The sequence below is a fragment of the Rousettus aegyptiacus genome, unplaced genomic scaffold (genome assembly GCF_014176215.1).
Source record: "Rousettus aegyptiacus isolate mRouAeg1 unplaced genomic scaffold, mRouAeg1.p scaffold_m13_p_1, whole genome shotgun sequence".
NCBI lineage: Eukaryota > Metazoa > Chordata > Mammalia > Chiroptera > Pteropodidae > Rousettus > Rousettus aegyptiacus.
In genome coordinates this window covers 52531292-52551539 of record NW_023416284.1, presented here as the reverse complement: position 1 = coordinate 52551539, position 20248 = coordinate 52531292, and the positions used below count along the sequence as shown (strand labels likewise).

The 20248-nt window shown below is 34.1% G+C and overlaps 1 protein-coding gene across 7 annotated transcripts in view; it reads right to left on the bottom strand.

Moving 5' to 3' along the window:
• Positions 1 to 15919: 15919 nt before the first annotated feature.
• ST6GALNAC3 (ST6 N-acetylgalactosaminide alpha-2,6-sialyltransferase 3) overlaps positions 15920 to 20248 on the bottom strand; it is a 467918-nt gene continuing 463589 nt past the window's right edge. For 5 of the 7 annotated variants that reach the window (XM_036235325.1, XM_036235324.1, XM_036235330.1 and 2 more), the window contains 2 exons: positions 19471 to 19578; positions 15920 to 18426 (listed from right to left, as the gene is read on the bottom strand). In XM_036235325.1, coding sequence (XP_036091218.1) covers positions 18240 to 18426; positions 19471 to 19578 — 295 coding nt within the window. In that variant the 3' untranslated portion in view covers positions 15920 to 18239. The remainder of the gene's footprint in view (positions 18427 to 19470; positions 19579 to 20248) is intronic. The other 2 variants (XM_036235327.1, XM_036235326.1) reach the window with 1 other exon arrangement.

The following is a 20248-nucleotide window of genomic DNA, read 5'->3' as shown; positions in this document are numbered from 1 at the left end:
GATGTGATTATAAGAGTGGGGTCCTCATGATGGGATTAGTGCCCTTACAGAAGAAACCAAAATATACTCTCCATTTCTCTCATTTTTTTTCTTCTTCTACCATGTGAGGCCACAACAAGAAGATAGCCATTTGCAAGCTAAGAAGAGATACTTCTTCAAGAACTGAATTTGCTGGCACCTTGATCTTGAACTTCCCAGCCTTTGGAACTGTGAGAAAATAAATGTCTGTTGTTTAAGTCAAATAGTCTATGGTATTTTGTCATAGTGGTTCAAGCTGACTGAACCAATTCAGAATAAAAATATTTTGTTACATCTGTGATATACAAGTATTTTTTCCCCAAGCTTATGGCTTGTTTTTCAAATTCTTAAGAGTTTCTTTCTCATAACAAATGTTTTCAATATTTATGAAATCAAATTTTTCAATTACTTTTGTGTTTATACTTTTAGTGTTATATATAAGACACTTTGTTCAACCCAAGATCATGAAAATTTTCTCCTAAGAGTTTTATATGTTTAAATTTTAATTTTTGTTGTGCTTTGAAGAATAGACCTAGATTTTTTTGTTTTGTTTTACACAGTGATGCCCAAGGGTTCCAACCCCATTTGTTGAAGTGACTATCCTTTCTTTATTATCCTTCATTAAGTTACCTTTGCTCCTTTGACAAAATTCAATTGAACGTATTCGTATGAGTTCATTTCTAGACTCTCAGTTCTGTTCAATTGACCTCTATTTCTATCCTTTCTCCACACTCTTTTCACTACTGTAGCTTATCTTAAAATTGGGTAAAGCAGTCCTCCGTGTTTGTGTTTGTTTTTTAAAATCATGTTATTTACTTCTTTTAGTTATTTTAGTTCTTTTGTCTTTCCATAAAATGTTAGAATCAGCTTGCCTACATTTACGAAAAAATCCCGCTGGGATTTTAAATTGTTTCTTTAAATATATAAATATTCTTGAAAGGATAGTTTGGAACAAAGGTCAGCCAGTAACTTGCTTCCAAGACATGTAGAAATGAGAGACCCAAGGAAAAATTTCTCCCTTAAATTTATACCTAAGTATTTCTCTTTTATTTTTGTAGCTGTTATAAATTCAGAAATGTTCTTTTAAAAGTTTCCAGTTGCTTATTGTATATATATATGTACACACACACACACACACACGCACACACACACAATTGGTTTTTGTATATTAATCTTTCTGCAATATTGCTAAAATCTCTAATTAATGCTAGAAGTATTTTTTTGTGTGTGTAGATTTGTTGGAATTTTACATGTAAACCATCCTGTCATCTAGGAATAGAGAGAGTTTTATTCCCATGTTATGCATTTTATGTCCTTTTCTTGTCCTATTACCCTGGCTAAGACTTCCAGTATAATGCCAAATACAAATGGTGAAAGCAGACATTCTTCTCTGTTACCAAACATAGGAGAATAGCATTCAGTCTTCAACCATTCACTGTGATGTTAGGTTATAGGCTTTTGTAGATTGCACTTTTATACACAGATTAAAGAATTCGTCTCTTTATTCTCTGATTTTTCCCACATACTCTAGCTCTCCGAGGCACCGTTTTTTGGTGTGCTCTCTATGAATCCAGTCTTTAGCCTCCTTGATTGCCCTGCACTTCCCCCGGCTAGGTCCGCTTTGAAGTGTAGAATTCAGAGAAAAGAGCCTTTAGTGCCACGCCTGCTACTGCCACCACTGCTGGAGGGGAGCATCTTCATTACTACAGCTCCATGCTGCAGGAGCCTGTCTTTCTAGCCCTCTGGTTGGAAGGAGAAAAAGAATTTTTCATAAAGGTTTTTTGGTCCATGCTGGTATATACTGTTCTAGGATTTGGGATGCCTTGAGTGTAATCCAAGAGTTATGAGAGAAAAAAAAATGAACGAGAAATTTACTGCTATATGGAATGTTCAAATTATTGTTTGCATTCCTGTCTAACTGCTAGTCTTTACTTTAGAGTTCTCAGAATGTTTTTTTTAATATATATTTTTTGACTAGGAATTTTAGCTGTAATCAGTGAGAGACAGGGTAGATTATGCTCATTTCTTAAATGAAATCAGAAAACTGTCAGCTGTTTCTTAAGAAAGTTCTAACCTCAAGTTTACACAATAGTCAGGCTTACAGCTTACATGTTATTAACCATAACTTAACAATATGACCTTACTTGCCTGGAAAAGTTCAGGACCGTATATAAGCTCAGGCAAAAAGTAGAGACTCTGTCACTGTAGGAGAATGGAAAAATAGATATTAGGGAACATCTAGCAGTTTTTGTACCATTTTCCTTACTGTCAAAAATCTGAAGCTTTAATAGGGGAGATAGGCAGTAAACCATACATTACATATTATACTGTAAGTACTCTAAGAGAGATTTGTCTGTGTAAGTGTGGTTTTCACATTGGAGTCTCTGGACTCTATAGCACACTGAGAGTAGTCGTGTAGATCCAAAACCTTTGTAATATTTTTCAAAACTTCACAGAAGTCATATGTATACTTTTGCTTAGTTTCTAAAAGTCAGTGAAGCATTACACTCTTTCCTTTAGTTGGATTTCTGTTAACTCAATTAGTAATTTTAGTGTTCTCATCCTGATTAGTTTAGAATAGATGTAATTTTTGTTATTAAAAATGTAAAACAAATTATTTTTTACATAATAAGTACAATATAGTAGACAATATCTTTCAAAACACAGAGTATTTATCTTGTTGGCAGAATTTATTATTCTAGAGGTTTTTTTCAGGAAATAATAAAATAGCAAAAATCCAATTCAGTCTTTAAACAGTTTGTCTGCAAAAAAAGAGAAAGGGGCATTTATTGGCTCATATAATTAGGAAAAACATACTGGAATAAGCATCATTCACAATTTTTTTTGAGGGTTCAAAAATATCACCAACGATTTAACTTTTTATGTCTACAGTTCTATGTAGCATGGACATTTTCCTATTGAAGAGAAGATAGCTATTGGCCAGAGAGGCTGTTAGTACACCTTTGTAGCAGCATCACTGGGAAGAGTCAGTACCTTTCTCCCAGAATCTGTACATTGATTACAGAAAAGAGATCTAATTGTCCTTGCTTGAGACAGAAAACAATTCCAAACCAATAGCCTTGGCCAAGATGATATGGTACAAAGTTGGGCTTATCCTGGATTATAGGTCCACATGTATGAACATAGTTTGTTACTAAATAAAGAGACTGAAAAGAAAAGAATTTAGGTTGGGAAAAGAAAAATAACAGCTATCCAACATTAATGGGGCATGCAAGAAAAGAACCAAATATTACACCTGAGGTAATTTTCTAATCTTTTTGTTGTTGTTGTTGAGTATCTTGTTTTTTCTTCAATTCCATACCTATATCATCCATTGAGTTATTTTTAAATTTTTTTTTTAGAAATTAAAATCAGGAAGTTCCTGAAATTATTACTTATAGTATATTCTAAACTTAACCTTTTTCTTTTTGTCAAGAGTTCTGAACTGTCACTTTGTGTCCCCAAGTCAGGAATATTTTCTATCATTAGAGCAAAAAGGGAAATCTCAACTTCATTTTAACCATAGGTGGTATAGATCTGAAAGCTCTTTATTTCAGTTTTTCTCTATCCCTTTGCCACATTCCAGCTGTGATATAGATAACCTAGCACCAGGCTTGAGTATTAATTTGAAGTATTATAGTTTCCTGCTTTGAAAAAGTCCCAAACTATTTTTATTTAAACTTCCAAATATCACTTAATATTTGTTAAATGCATATGGTATAAATGAATAACCTGATAAATATCACTCATTCAGAATATCAAATATCAAAAAAAATTTTTTTGAGAACTTGCAATTTTCCCTCTATATACTTAATATTTATGCTGCATGTTTTACCCTAATTTTAAAATGTGATTTCAGCTTTTCTTTTTTCTAATCTGTGACTCATACATTTCTAAAAAGTATTCTAGACATTGAACCAGTTTTATAAAAACTTGAATTCATTTCTCACTGTTTCATCCTTTTTCCATCATCTCAGAACTTATATAGTGCCAATGTGTCTGGGATTCTCAATTCCCAATGTATCTGTGCCTCTTTAGGAAGCCAAATCACAAACAACACACTTTTAGAAACAGATTTTATTTCCTTAACTCTTGATAATGACAATTAACACTCCTTTGTTCATACCTACTCATTCTCCTATGCTTCCTTTTACCACAATGACCTTCGCTCTAAATATTCTTTTCTCCATTCATTTGTACATTTGTAAACAGAATAACTTCTTATGGTCTTTTTTCCCCCTTTGAGCTTGCTTTTCCTTGAAAAGGCAACTTCATGGGATTATTATTCACTGGATTCTCTCAAGCTATATACTAGATTTATTGCAGTTTTGTATATTGCAATCAGTTTGGTCCATGATCAATCTTGACATAGGAAAATATTAAAATTTTACTAAAAAATATAAGGAAGAAAACTGAGGCATCATTAGTCTGTCTCTCTTTTTGACTATTTAAAACTCACATAGCTTCCCTCATATTCATGTGTCACTTTTATGTGTAAGCTTTTTTACCTCTACTAGGTAGAGATGGAAAGGTAGGTAGATTATGGGTAACCCACAATGATCCTGTCTATCGGTATTCATGGCTTTGTGTAATCTTCTTCCTTTGAAGAACTTGATTCTAATTACTAGAATACCTCCATGTTGAAGGGATATTACATCCTTGCTTAGATTAGGTGAGATTATAACTTTTGTCTAGCTAGCAGACTTATTCTTTTAGTGACTTTAATGAAGCAAGCTGTCATATTGTGAGCTGCCTTATGGAGTGGCAGGGAACCAACAGCAGCCTCCTGCTGACAGCCATCAGGGAACTGAATCTAGTCAACACCACATGCGTTTGAAGTGGAACCTTCCCCAGTTGAGTTTTCAGATGGCTGTCAGCTGTGGTTGACACCTTGATTGTAGCTTTGTGAGAGATCTTAAGAAGAGGACCCAGGTAAGCCATGCCTGTATTCCTGACCCACATCAATTGTAATATAATGTTTGTCTGTTTTTAAGCAACTAAATTTGTAGAAATATATTATACAGCAATAGATAGCTAATAGAGATGATCTTTGTGCTTTTATGATATTCTGTACATATTTCTATCATAGCATTTATTGCATCTGATTCTCTAGTGTTCAGATGATTCCCAAATTTATATCTTTAAGTTAGACCTCTCTCCTCATCTTCATATATAAAACTTCATTTCAGTATTCTAGATATACCTCAAACTAGCCGTGTCTAAAACCCAATCTATCTCCAATTGCTTCTTCTACTCTATCTCCTATCACAGATAGTAGCATCAATGTGTACTCAGCTGTTCAAGCTAAAAACCTGTGAGTTATCTGATTTTCTTCCCTCTCTGTGATCCTTTTAAAAAGCAAGTTATACTCTTTTCTTTAAAATCTTTCTATGCTTTTCACACATTGCTCTTACGATAAAGTTTAATTTCCTTATGAGAACTTGAAAAAATTGTGTGATCTGACCTCTGATTAAATTGCTCATTTCTCTCTAACCACAATTTTGTACTCTTACCTCTGTGATTTTCCTCCAAACAGCCATAGTGAACTTGTGCTTTCTCTCTTCACCATGATTTTCCACATCATATTGTTTCTTATTCATGCTTATTTTCTTCACATCTTTGCTCAACTTGCTCTCATTCGACTTTCTGATCTCAGCTTAAATTCACTCTCACCAGGAAGCCTACCATGATAACCCCTTTGTCCAACCTCTTATCTGTGTTATGATCTCCTTCATCATCACTTCTGAAGCACCTGTATTTTTCCTGTCCCGGCATTTATCCTATTCTTTGTGAATGACTATTAACTTGCCTCTATCTCTTATTACACTATAAACTCCATAAAGACAGGAACTATTTTAATTTCTTCACCATGAGTCCCTTATGCTTAGTAGAATGTTGTTTTAATTTATATTTCCTGTTCATTGTGATGTTGAGCATCTTTTTATGCCCTTATTGGACATTTGTATTTCCTTCTTTGTGAAGCATATGTTCAACTTATTTGACCATTTTAAATTGAGATGGTTTGTCTTTTTATAATAGAGCTGTAAGAGTTATTTATATATTCAGAATAAAAGTCCTGTCAGTTATGTCTGTTGCAAGTATTTTCTTCCACCTGACTTGTATTTTAATTTTCTTAATAGTGTCTTTCAAAAAGAATTTTTAATTTCATTAAATCTCATTATTAATTTTTCTTTTATGAGTTTTGTTTTTTCTATCCTAGAAAATCTTTGTCTAACTCAAAGTCATAAAGAATTTATCCTTTGATTTCTTTTAAAAAATTTTTATTGTTTTTTTCCTTTATGTTTAGATCAACCATCCATTTCAGGTTAATTTTTCTGTATGGTGTGAGGCTAAGAATTGAGATTTGCTTTTTTTCCATATAGATATCCAGTTGTCTCAGCACCATACATTGAAGACTATCCTTTTTCCATACATTATTTTGGCATCTCTATGAAAATTAATTGTCCAAATATATGTGGATCTCTTTCTAGATTCAAGGACCATAACTCATGAAATCACCTGGGCGGCTCCTCCAGCTGAATATATAGTGAAGAAGAACCATTAAAAAGAAATATAAGATTTCAAACAGTAGTTGTGGAAAGACAAGCAAGAGTATTAGTATATGATCATACAGCTAGCTAGCTCCTCTCCCTTTACCCTTATACTACACTCAGAGTAACTAGACTGCCACACAGGACAGTAATTTTTCCTGGAATAGGTCACTTCCAGGAAGACATAGTAGGTGATTTAAGTCATCAAAACCATTTAATACATGAAAGAGCGTGACTTCTTTATTAGATTTTCATTGGAAGTTGTAGAAAACAGGTGTAAATCGGGACAGGTGCATATCATGATTTTTGCTTTCCCAGTCTGTTTCTTAGCCCTGCTTATGTCTCCAATTAGATGCATATAAGTATCATTACATTAGAAAATTTTCATTCAAGCTCAGTATATAAGTATAGATGAAATTGTCATAGAAAACGCATAATCAGGGTAATTCACATTCATGATAACTTCTAAAGCTGAGAGTGAATGCATATCAAGAATAATAACACAAGACTAATTGATCTACATGGATAAAAGGGATAAAATGGATCCATATTTACACCTACGTTTGTTCCACTTCCTATGCTATTTGAATTCACAGCTAACTTTGAAATGTCTTTGAAAGGTGCTATTTGTTCAATGAATGCATTTCAAACTGGTACCATAACCTTGACCAAACCCTGGTGTCCCCTAGCATGCTCTAGCAAAGACAGAGCGTTATTAGCATTTTACTGTACCTTGGGCATTTTCATTTAATTTTTCAAAAATAACTCCTACATTTTCAAACAAACATTACTCTTCTTCTATAAGATTCTATTGCCTCATCTTGCATTAGATGAAAGTGTCTTTGTGTCTTGGTGGCTGTCTCTTACATAAGCCATTTCTGTAAGGCATTGCTAATTGAAGTTTGAAATACACTTTCTGAGATCCACCATGTGCTACGTCATCTTGAGAGTTTGAACCACCCTATAAATATATTTGAACATTACTTGAACATAATATGTAATGACAATTTTAATACCTGAATCATTATTTCCTTCTACTTTATATACTTCTGTATAACACATGACATTTTTATTTGCATTATTCTTGTGGCCCTTACTTTGTTCTGGGTCATCTTATATTTATTTGGAACTTTAATTTATTTTTCTAACTCTTTGGTAAACTCCATAAAGAAATGAAGTATTTGGTTATATTGAATGTATATTTGTTGAGATAATATTTTTACATAGATATTAATAAGGACTAATTTCATAGCTGTATATTTATCATATTATCAAGCTTTCATTCTAGTTACATTGCCAGAAACACAATTAAGCTCATGGCCTGTCCAACTCTCAGTAATGAGAAGACAGTTTTGACAGTGTGGGATGATTAAAATGCTTAATGTTCAATTAGCCTTCTTGGATTAAGTCTAGTAAAGGAAAGGGCAGGTAATTTAAAGTTGTATTATGGAGAATATTATTTTACAAAAACCTTAAGAGGGCAATTTGGAAAGGGTATTGATTGCTCGAAACTTAAAATATCCTAGGCATCATTTTGAAACTACAAAGACTAGATAAAAGGATTATAAATATACTGAAAGTGAGTGGTACAGACTGGAAAACTGAAAAATGCAGTAAAACTCAATATAAAGAATTTATTTAATCTAGCAGAAATAGAAAAAGGTGGACAATATAAATGACTCCTAAATTTATAGTGACATCCATTATCATAAATTACTAACATGAGGAATGCTATAATACTAAATGTAATTTTCTTGAGTCATTACATTTCAAAGACATAGCGCAACAGCAAGTATATAAAAATATGGTGTATAAAATGTGAACAAATATCCCCCACTGGAAAACAAAGGACATTATAGCTCCTTGTGAAGCATTACGAGAATGAAGTCATTGATAAGCAGGGGCAGAGTTGGGAGTGCTGGTAATAGTGGTATGTGTGTACCTACCAGTAATGGAATGTTCTCCCAGAATTTGGGAAACAACACTGAATGTGAATTTGGCGAAATTTGCCATCAACAGAAATAACTTGTTTTAAGAGATGGCATCTGAATGTCCTGCTGGTAAGGCAAGGGGTTCCCAAAGCTCAACTATTATATGCTTACTTTTTCAGAGCTTCAGTATCAAATCTTGCTTTTCCACATGGAGTTGCATCCTATTTCACAGAACATGTGCTTAGGACGGGGCCTTGGGAACCATTGAGCCTAACTTTCTATGTAATTGTATGAAGCACTAAATAAGTGAGTGGTTGAATCTAAGTCTATATCACACAAATTTACCCAATGTAAAAATTTACATTCTAATTTTAGACTCTTTTGAATGTCCTCTCAAGATTAAATTTGAAATTTCATTCGTTAGGCTCTAGTTTTATCCAATGAAGCCACAGAATTTAAAAGTAATTTTGTATCTACATTAATGCATTTTAAATGTTTGAATTTAGTTTTCCCTAAGACATTTTATCAAGCTAACTAAATGTTTCTAATCTCTGGTTCAAAAGACTTTCAGTTACCTTATCCTGGTCACCCTTAACCTGTTCCTGTTTTTTGAATAAATTCTCATTTTTCTGTCCCTTTACAGAACTGTGACTCTCACCATAATAAAAAAAAAATGGAGTAAATATTGGAAGAGCTAATTTGTGAAAGAATATAAATTGTCAATACATATGCAAAAAAGTGTAATTTCCATAGTTATTAATTAAATGCTAATTAAAATAAGATAACCTTTTTAACGTATGAAAAATTGGCAGAGATGGAAAAAATAACACCAATTTTTGGCAAGAATGCAGGAAGCAAGCATTACTGTATGTTTGTACAATAAAAGAAAAAAATCAGAGAAGTGCTCAAAAATTCATGAACACATCTGTATCATATAGAGAAAAGTGACAGTGGAGGAATGGTTAAACAGATTATGGCACAATGCAAGGATTCAAAATGTTTTAGGATAATTTAGTGACATTGGGAAAATGCTCACAATTTTTTACCATGGCTAAAAAAAACAGGTTATAAAATAGCATTATAATCAGGAACCAAGTGAAAACAAGTACTAAAAATACTGTAGACGTGGTCTGGTCAGTCCTGACCCTTGCTTCTAGTTCTTAGAATCTTGTATGCATCTTAGGTTATAGTGACCTTTCAAATACTACATCTCACATGAGTGTTCTAAAACCTCCAAATATTTTTTATGAGTACTACTGTTAAGTCATGCTCCTGTCTTTCTTGAACCTAATTTCTTGGCTTTACATTTGTTCCTGTCAAATTTCATTTGGTTTCATTGAACCCATATGTTGTACTGTTGAATGCTTTTTTCCCCCTTTTTCTATTATTTCATACTGAACAGCTCTGCGTGATCCACAGATCCATTTGCATGACATTAATGTCCTCATCCAACATTAATGTCCTTTTATCCATCAAAGGTTGTAGAGGATGCCTTTTTTTTTTTTTTAAACTAGAGACGAAACCCATTATAATAAGCATCACCAAAAGATGTGTTGGATAAGCCATTTTAATTCTAAGTAAAACTGCCACTGAAGATGGAAGACCGCTCTAAGTAAATTTCATTTCATGTATTATGCTTCTGGGGAAATTTAAACATGTGGAAGAAAATTATTGTGGAAGATTACCTAGATTTTTAAGTGATTTCATCAGCAAAAAAAAATTGTATGTTCGAAAAATTTTACCAATGACAGATGCTAGAACTCTTAACAATGCAAGGTGTAAGATGCTGCTGGGGTACACACATTGTATACCAGTGCTATTCGCAAATCTTAGCCATGAATTTAGGGACAGTGAGAACCTCAATTTAATCCTGTAAAGCAACTTAAGATATTCTTACCAGTTACAACTCTTAAAAAGAAATTCAAACCTATGTCATTTACCAACCAAGTGTTATATTTTCTTGTTCTTTGGAATTTCACATTGATCTAGAAGAAGGTAAACATTGGCAGATTTCGTCCTCTAATTATTTTGTTTTTAGAGTCTCAATTAATCTCCCTCAATGGACAGACTAAGAAGATTTATATGCTAACGTGCAAAGCATTTTTTCCCAAGACAGCAAATAGTTTCCTATTAGGTGAGACAGAACTTTAGGATGTGCAATCTACTAACATTAAGAGAAAATGATTTCTAGATATCTTAAAAAAATAATGTCAAAGAATACAAAGAATTGGGAAGGGAAGAAAAATGTTTGAAGCTGAAGAGAAATAAAGTATAAAAAATGATCTTTCTCCATAGGAATATGCCCTGACATTTTTATGTCTTATTAGGACCTTTTTGCTTGAGCAAGTTCATATGCAAATAGAAAAAGAAAACAGGGTACAAAAGATATTTGTAATTTAAGATATGAGAACCAGCAGTTTCATTTTTTACTTTAAAAAATTATCACAGCCACTACATAGACCTGATGACCATAAGAAAAGTTGAAAAGGGAGTCTAATCTTCACAACGTCTTGAAAAGTAAATAGAAACACACACAAAAAATGGGTTGATCAGAGGTGAGAATGGATCTACCTTACATTAAGCACAGATCATTGACATTAAAAGTCATGTTACTCCTATAGGTAGAATTAAGTCGCTTACAAGTATTTCAGAGTACTAGTTTCTCTCTTTACTTCCTTGAGTAAAGGAAATCATACTTCTCTTCTTGGCATAATAGATTGAATAAAAATATTTTCTCTCTAGTTTATTTTGTTTGAGTTCTAGGTACTGATATTTACATAAAGGAAAATTCTGTGTTCTTAAAAAGGATTATCAGCTTAAGCAATTCATCAAAACAGTTGCACAAAACTGAGTGATTTTTAAAAGGCAATATGCCATCATAACTAAAAATATTATAATAGAGACTACTGTATGTCCATCAAATCTTGTTCCTTTCTCTCCCCCACTGACAACATTGCCAGCCTTGCTACCAGGCCACATGACTGAACCTGTATAGTGGAATGTTGGTGGAATGATGCACACTGCTTTTGAACCTGTTCGTAAAACCCTCCAACACGAGATCACCCATGCTGTTTCTACATTAGCAGGTTAAATAGAGAGACCTCCAAGGATGCAGAGGAGAGCAAAGCCACATGATGGGAGGAACCTGCATCTCCGAGTCACCTTTAGAAACAAGGTGGTCGGAGAAGAGCTTCTACATGAAATTCATATTTTAGAGGAAAACAAACCTTAATCTGTCAAGCTACTGAATTTTGAAGTTGTTGGTTATACCTGTTAGCCTACCCCAACTAAGTATGGAGTCTGGGTCAAATTGCTTGGGTTAAAAATCTCACCACATCACGAGCCATGCAACGTTGGGCAAACTGCTTAACCTCTCTGTGATTCAGTTTCCTTGTATGTAGAATGGTGATCGTAACACTACCTACCTCATAGAATATATGAGGGGATGGAATGAGGTATATAACCCTTTAATGAACCTGGCATACATGTATGTTATTATTACTTTATTCCCAAAGACTCTCATTTTAAGACCATATCCAAATAAGGGTCTTTTATAGAGTTAGGTAGAGTATTATAAGCTGAATTGTAAAATGAGAAACTATCCAATTACAATGTTCAACTGAAAGAGTGCTGAGTTTTCTAGAAAGAAAATAAAGGAGAGAAGAATGACTAGAAGGAAGAAAGAAGAAGGAAGGAAAGAATGAAGACTCCTCTATTTTAAGCAGCTTACGTACTAACTGAACTTTGCTAACAGGTATGACACAACAAGGCAGTAAATATCATTCAGTGTCAGATGGTTACTGTGGGCCACATTCACACTTGTTATTGTCTGCAGTAGTTTCCTAGACATCTTTCTGCCTTAGATATTGAATATATTGAATTCTCCCACCCCAGCTGCTCCCTACCACCCCACTTTTTTTTCCCTTCGATTACAAATATTCTCTGGTTTTATTTACATCTCCCCAGTTGTCTAGTAAAAGTGAACCAAACTAAAAGATACCAGTAGCCCTTTGCCATTTAGTAAGCTTTATTCTAAGGCATGGTGCCTATAATTAAAGCAATATGATGCCAGGAAAAAAAAAAAGAAAAACTCACCCAATGCACAACTGTGCATTTATAGTCTCTTCTATAAATAGATGAAAATTACAGGTTTTTAAAGTGAATGAGAGACTACAGCAAAAATTATGTGAACTCAGAAAAATGAATGAAGCATAAAATATACTGTATGTAATAGAAATGGGTATTTACTCAGTAGCAGTAACAACAAAGTTAAACACAAGGAAATTTGTACTTTGTAGGTTCGGTAACAAGGAACTATGGAATGCTCTGGTTTTGGTCCCTTCAGAGATTCTTAGATGAAACCGCTCACTTTATAGGCAAATATGTGAATTTAGCAGTTGGCTATTTACTCATCAAGATATTTTTCACTTTTATGAAAGTGAGCTTCTATTTTTCTGGCCTCCAAAGCATAAATAAAGGAGACATATCTGTGGTGAAAGAGGAACTTTTCCTTCCGTAAATAAATTGTGCCTATTCTAAAAAAGAAAAGAAAGGGTCGAGGGAGGGGGATTTTTTAAAAAGGGAAATGAGGTTTTCTGCAATGTTATGATGCCCAAGGACAGCTCTGACTTGATGTCTTAGCAATTTACATGGAATTTTACTCTAGTGATTTCTCTAAGGTTCAGCAAAAACAAGCAACAGAACAATATGCTCTCTCTGAGCCACAGTAACCATTTTCAGAGCCTAGTGCATATAGTTTCAAAATTTTCCTCTTCTAACAGCATCATATGAGTAGACTGTAAAGAAAAAACCCTTTCAACCTTGCATAGTAATTGAGTCTTATGGGGCATTTGAGGCTCTGATTTACCTTCCAGAAAGTATCTCGGACCATAGATCATGTACAGTGCAGAGATGAGTGTGAAATCAAAGGGTAACTTCACCAACCAGTGCAGATAGACTATTTCACTAACCCAAGCAGCTGAACTGGGCAGAGGACGAGGATATTTAGGCTCTGGGGATAGTTAAACAGGGAGACTTGCCAGTTACATCAGGCAGCCTCTGTACTCTGCAGTTCTGAGGAGTATCGATGGCTTCGTCATCCTTAACAACCACCACAACAACAAAAATAAGAAACTCACTTTTACATTGTTTAAACTAGTCCTAAAATTTCATAACAGAATATGCCCTAATCTTAGCAACAAACATACATAATAGAAAATATAGACAAGTACTGGGATAGGTTTCTTCAATTAATGTGACTATTTCTACACTTCAGTGAGGGAATTCTCTGATCATGAGTAGTACCAACACTAAGTGGAACCCTTGGTTTCCAGGAATAGACTCTTTCAGTAAAGTCACTAATGAAGTTTTCCAGCTACTAATCTATGCATAAAAAAAAAGTAACAAAAAAGTACTAGAGAAAAAGACATGAGTCTCATACTGCCATTGTTCTGTTTTACAGCCACAGGAAGTCACTTCACCTCTATAAATCTACATCCTCAGCTCCAAGATTCAGGGGTTGGATTGTCTGGTTTAAAGCTCCTTGAAGCCCTAAAAGTCTAGACTGCTTACAAAGGCTGGTACTGGCTCCTTCAGAAATTAGGTCTATGTATGCTATTAAAATGATGAGATCTTGCCTTTTAAAAATGCAGTTAAGGGAAAAGCATTTTTTCCCCTCATAGCTCTGGGACTGTAAATCATTTGTTGTACTAAGACATGCAAACAACTGACACTGGAATCCATAGTTTGTTCTTTGCATTTAACATGCCACATTAAACCCTATATGAGTACGTTAAAAAAAAAAAAAGCCGTTTGATTATATTTTCTTGCTTATTAAAATTAAATGAAGCTGATATTATCATTCAATTAACACCACCAGGTGAAGTACTCTAGTGCTATTTTTTTCCTAAGGAAATAATAATGAACGATTCTCTTCTGATGGCTTTTTACTTCTGAAAAGGTCAGCAAAGTCCCCAATTCAGACTTTTGCTCCCATTTCAGCTGATTCACTGCAAATCCTCAAAGAGCAATCTACCTATATAATTTTTTTTCCCCACATGGTCACAGTTCTCTAGACGTAAAATAAAAATTATACGAATCTGTGTTTGCTTACGCTAAAGACAGGCTTATTTGAATAGGGAGGCCGATGTTCACTCACTTCAGTGTGAATGACTTGATGCAATGTTTTTCAGTGTGGCTTGAGCTGAGCTGCAATAGGCAGAGCCTACGATATAAATTGCTATACTTTTAGGTCTGATTTGTGACAACTGTGGCATCTAATTGTGTTCTCAGTTCCAGATTTAGCAGCTTCTCTAGCTTTATTCTTCTGGCCAGCCATTGAATATGATTTTATGTACTCTTAGCAATTGGTACAGTTAATTTGGATGTTTGCTTTTTTTTTTTTTAAATCTGGATTCAAAATGTAACCCAACAAATTTCAGATGAAGTCTAACGTAGGTTTTCTGTGATTCCTACACATTAGTGAAAAATATAGGATTGCACGTATGCCTTTACAAACACACACAAATAGACTATGTACATATATATAAATATTCTTCCATGTTGGTTATTCTTTGATAGGTTTGGTAATAATGTAAAGCAATATATTCTAAAAGGTTTCTTATTCCTATTACTATCATAACAATATAAATCATTCACTACTTATCACTAGACTAACTTAGAAAGGATTCAAACATTTATTTTAAAACCCTTTTTAAATTTTATTATTTTTTCTAGGATTCTCCAATATTAAAAATAATATTTATTATTTTTTGCTAGCATATTTTTATGCTGATTTAGCAAATTGTGTCCATTTTCTATAGTCCATTTGTCTAGAGCCTTGGGTGGTATTGAAATATTTTTTATTTTTGCAGATGTTAATTAACTTCTGGGATACATACACAACAGTGATTAGTGAATGCAGTTGACTAGAATATGTGGCATTGACCAGAAATTTGCATGACGAAGTACTCTCTTGAATTTCTCCTTTACCATTCTCTGCCCTATCAGTAAATCTTAGATTTCTCCTCAACGTGGGAGAAATTAGATTTTGTATTTCCACTATAATTAGGAAGCTGAGGGGAAAGAAGAACAGGAAATGGATACAGAGAACATTAAGATTGCTGAGAAAAATAAGTCATGCAATTCTTTCAAAATGCTGATTACACTGGAAATCATCTAATTAGGTCTCCAAATTGGGAATAATGTGTTTTTTTGTTTCCAAGTTTTAGGACAAAAGAAAAAAAAGAAAAAAAGAAAAGAGAATTACAACAATGAAAAGTGTAGAAGTTGGGGTTTAGTTAAGAAAAAAAGGCGTGGGAAGGGAAGGAAGGGAAAGAGAGGGGAGAGGAGGAAAAGGGAGGGGAGGAGAGGAGAGGGGAAAGGAAGGGAAGAGAAAGGAGGGGAGGGGAAAGGAGGGGAGGGGAAGGAAGACTTTTCAGGCTCCTCCAAAGAAAACACTGTGGATTCTACACACAACTACTGCCATAGAGTGAAGAACAGAGGGCGCTGCAAAAGTCTCCTTCATCAGAGAAGGTTATACTGAGGCATGAGAACAAGAAAGTTTTCAAAAGTTTTTCGTTAGTGTGATCTAAGACAAATAGAATTGACCCTCCATTTACCAGAAAACTAAATAAATTATGTCATTCCCTGAAGCATTCTAATAATCAAGGGTTCCTTTTTATTTAAAAATGAAACTTTGTATCACAATGTGTATGTGGGAGGGACAGTTCATATTACAATTTTAACATTTGTATACGTTTATTTTTCTTGGAGTGGGCATTTCTATCCATCATTAGCTAGAAACAATACACATAAACTAAAAATCAGATAAGGAAACAACAAAAGAATAACAATATAACAATTTCAACAATGGAACTGGCACTTGGCCATTTTTATGGATATTAGTACTGGAATATCCAAATGGCAGAAGAAAGCGGGAAAGAAGCTTTTTCCTCACATAGCCCATTTTAATGATGACTAATGATGGGACTTGGCACTAGTAAAGACCTGCAAACTGCTCCTGAGGTGAAATGCATCATTACTTTGGGCTTCCAAAACATTCTGTAAATTAAGTGTAGCTTTTGGCCTTTTGAATCATTTGCAAGGATGGTTTTGGTCTCTCAGCAAATCAATCCTCTAATATTTAATGAGCAGTAAATATATGAAGAACAAAGTCTTTCAAGACTGAGACAAAACAAACAAACAAAAAACTCACTGTATTTCTCTGCTTTCATTCCCTCCCATTATTCCTGCTCCCTCATCTTTCCCCCCACCTAAATAGAGGCATTAAAAAACAAAAATGTACCTGTGTTCTCGGTCTGTGGCCAAGACCATCCCTGTGATACTTTTTGCATAATTCTGATATAATATATTGTATTTGGCACTGAAATAAATTGGTTACTAGTCTACATAAATGCTATTCTATACAAATATTAGCAAGGGGAAACACTATATCAGAGCAATCAACAAATTACAGATCATCTGCTAAAGAGATGTCAGAATGTATAGGCACTAGACAAATGGGGTGGTCATGGGCATTGCATGGGGATCGCCTATGTGAAAGAACTCTAAATGACACAGCACTTTGGACATTAAGGTCATTATTATTGTTGTTATGGTATAACAACTGATACACTGTGGGGAAACTAAACCCCAAGAAGGCAAAAGTTCTGTCAGATTTAATATAAGGAATCATTTCCTCTCCATGTCTAACAGTTGGCACTTGGCAGTGATAATGTAATGTATGGAGAGGCCTATAAGATAGAAATTTGAATATACAAATATATATTATGAAGTATGGTAAGATACAAAATGATGTAAAAATATGCTTTGTTTTCCCTGTTTCATGCATTTAAAAAGCATATAATTTTGTGTTGTTTGATGTTGAAGCAAAGTTAGTAAACCCTTTTAGTTATGTTGAAGGAATGTTTTCACAGTATATGTTTTTACAGTGTTGAAATATTACATTTTAAATGGGCTTCTGAAATATTTAGGACTCAACTAAAAATTAGTATAGATCATTCTAGTAACATGTTTAGGGTAGTAAGAATGGAGTGGTGAAAAAAGAAATTCATTAAGATTTGCTACTTGGCCCATTTTGAATTAAGTGTTTGAGATAATCAAGTAAGCCTATGGGTAAATGTTCATGATATCTTCATTGTTAATTAAGAAATGGCCTGAGGCTTTAGCTGTAGGAAATACTGTAGGATGATGGTATGTCAAAAAGGGATTCCTTCCCTGCCCTCGGGCTGACTAGTAATGGTGGTAAGATACTTCTGTCTGAATAACTTTTCTTGAGTCAGTGTTTGACAGTCAAACTTTCTTCAAGATGGTATGACTGCTGAATTTGAAGAGACCACACAATCAATAACCTTGCTTCTGGAGGTCAGATCCAGAAGTTATTCACTGTTCAAGAAGTTACTCACTGTTCAAGATTCTGGGCAGTTATCTTGTGAGATAATCTCCTCATTTCTTAGGTCACTGCTGTCATGTTACTGGCCTTCACTGCAATTCCAGTTAAATTATAAAGTGCAATATGTAATGTTGAACCTTCAGAAAGAACATAATGAGCAAACCACCCTCCACGGAATCCCAAGTTCAAATTACTGGCAGAGTCATCATCCATATTTGAAAACGTACAGAAACTTGATCATCACCATCATCATCATAGCATTATTAGCATCACAGTTGCAATATTATTATCATATCAAGTGGCGTGGCAAGAATAGGAAAATGAATATCAAGACAATGTCCAGTTTGGGTGTGTAAATATTATTCTGTGTTTCTTGGCCCATTTAGCAAACACTTTCTTTTCAGTGATAAACCTATGTCCTCCATATGGGGCATGTTCATGAAGAAAATATTCATCACATTCATCTCTTCCTTGTTCATAGTAATGGTAGGGGACTTTTCTATACCCTTCTGTCCTAGAAAAGAAAAAAAAAAAAAAAGAAAGATTGAGATGAAGAATGAAGCATTCATTTACCAGAATCCATTATGTGCCCAGTAAATGCATTTACTTGCAAACCTATGCATGATTCTTGTCCATGAACTCAGTTAAAACTATTATGTATAAAAGCTTTTAGGAAGATGTACCAGGTCCTTAGTGCTTTAATAAATCAAATAAAATTTATATGTCACACCAATTACATTCAAACATATAGCTATGCTTTGAAGGAGGAAATAGTATTATAATGAAAGCAAACTTTGGATAGCCTGATGCTCTTTTAGAGCTTGAAGAAGCTTTGTGATTTTTCAGAGTAAGATTTTTAGTTCATCTGTGCTCCAATATGCTTATTGTTAGGGTAAAAATATTTGATCATGAAGATTGTAGCTTAATTATCATTTTTACAATATGATTAAAAAACTCTCTAAAATACATTGTACAACTGTTGGTAGGGAAATACATTTCATAACCTAGATGAAGCATGGAAGGTTTGTTTTATTATCTAATTAGGAACTATCCCATCAGTGGGGATATATGTGGATAAAGATACCTATTTTAAATAAGGATCTGGCAGATTACTCACTTATTTCCAGAAATTCTTGTTAAGCTATCAGCTCCTCTGAGGCTCTAGGACATTTTGTCCTTCATGATCAAATATAATCATTGAGTAGATAGCCATCTATCAAGCCATTAGAGCTGCAGAAATGACAAATTTCCTTTGCAAATTAAATAACCACTAAACTTGTTCTGTATTTCTAAGCCGCAAGTCCCTGATATGCCACTGATTAAGGGAAAAGTGTTTCTTTTGACATTTGACATTAGACTGCGGTAAATATTTTTCTTCTTATCACCCCTAAAAGTCATAACTTGAGGCACTGACAATAAAATGTCATGTCAGCAAAGAACACCAGGAAATAATTGTTGCTTTATCTGTTTCTCAGATTTATGGTATTAAAATGAATTGTGATATTTTGACAAGATATCAGAATTGGAGATGCATAAAAATAATTTCCTGTGATCTTACTTGCAGTAGGTGTCATTTATCATCCCGTAGACGTGAATGCCGTAACAGGCATCCATGGCTAGAATGAAGGTAAACCACCCAGTGCTGAGATAAGAGCCAGACTGGACTCTGTGGGGGGAACAAAAACAACAAACAAAACAACACAACACAAAACAAAACATACACAGAGCAACGATAAAGTGTGGTGAGAAACAAGCAACTTTTTGTCAAAAACATCGCACTTTCTATCAGGAAAAAGCATTAAGAAACTTGACAATCTGTCTAAGATTCACACGTATTTTGAATTATCTCTGAATAATTTATAGGCATGCTCTCATTCTTACTACCTTAAGCCTAGAAGCTATGTTGTATGGTAGAGAAGCCATATGGCAAATATCTGAAGTCAAATAATCTTGCTCCCTTCAGGTGAAAAATAATTTATTTGATTTTCCGAATGACACAAATTAGTGCTCTACATCACATGACAGGTTTTCTAAAAGTTGCTTGGAGCTCTGATGGGAACTGAATGAGAATAGCGTTTGTTATCTGCTTTCTTGGACATGTCACTATCTCCAAGTCTTGTTGGGTTTCTAAGTGTAAATTTAATGTAGTGTATGTGAATACCTTGCTCTATGAAAGCATCTGAAAATTTTTCTTTCACTGTTTTCTGGGCATCATAAGACTTTTCCTTTGTAAGACCTATCTTACCAATCTCTTAAACACATCTTTATTGAAAACCTACAATGTACCCATCACTGTTGTAGATGCTGGGGATACAGCAGTTACTAAAACAACCAAA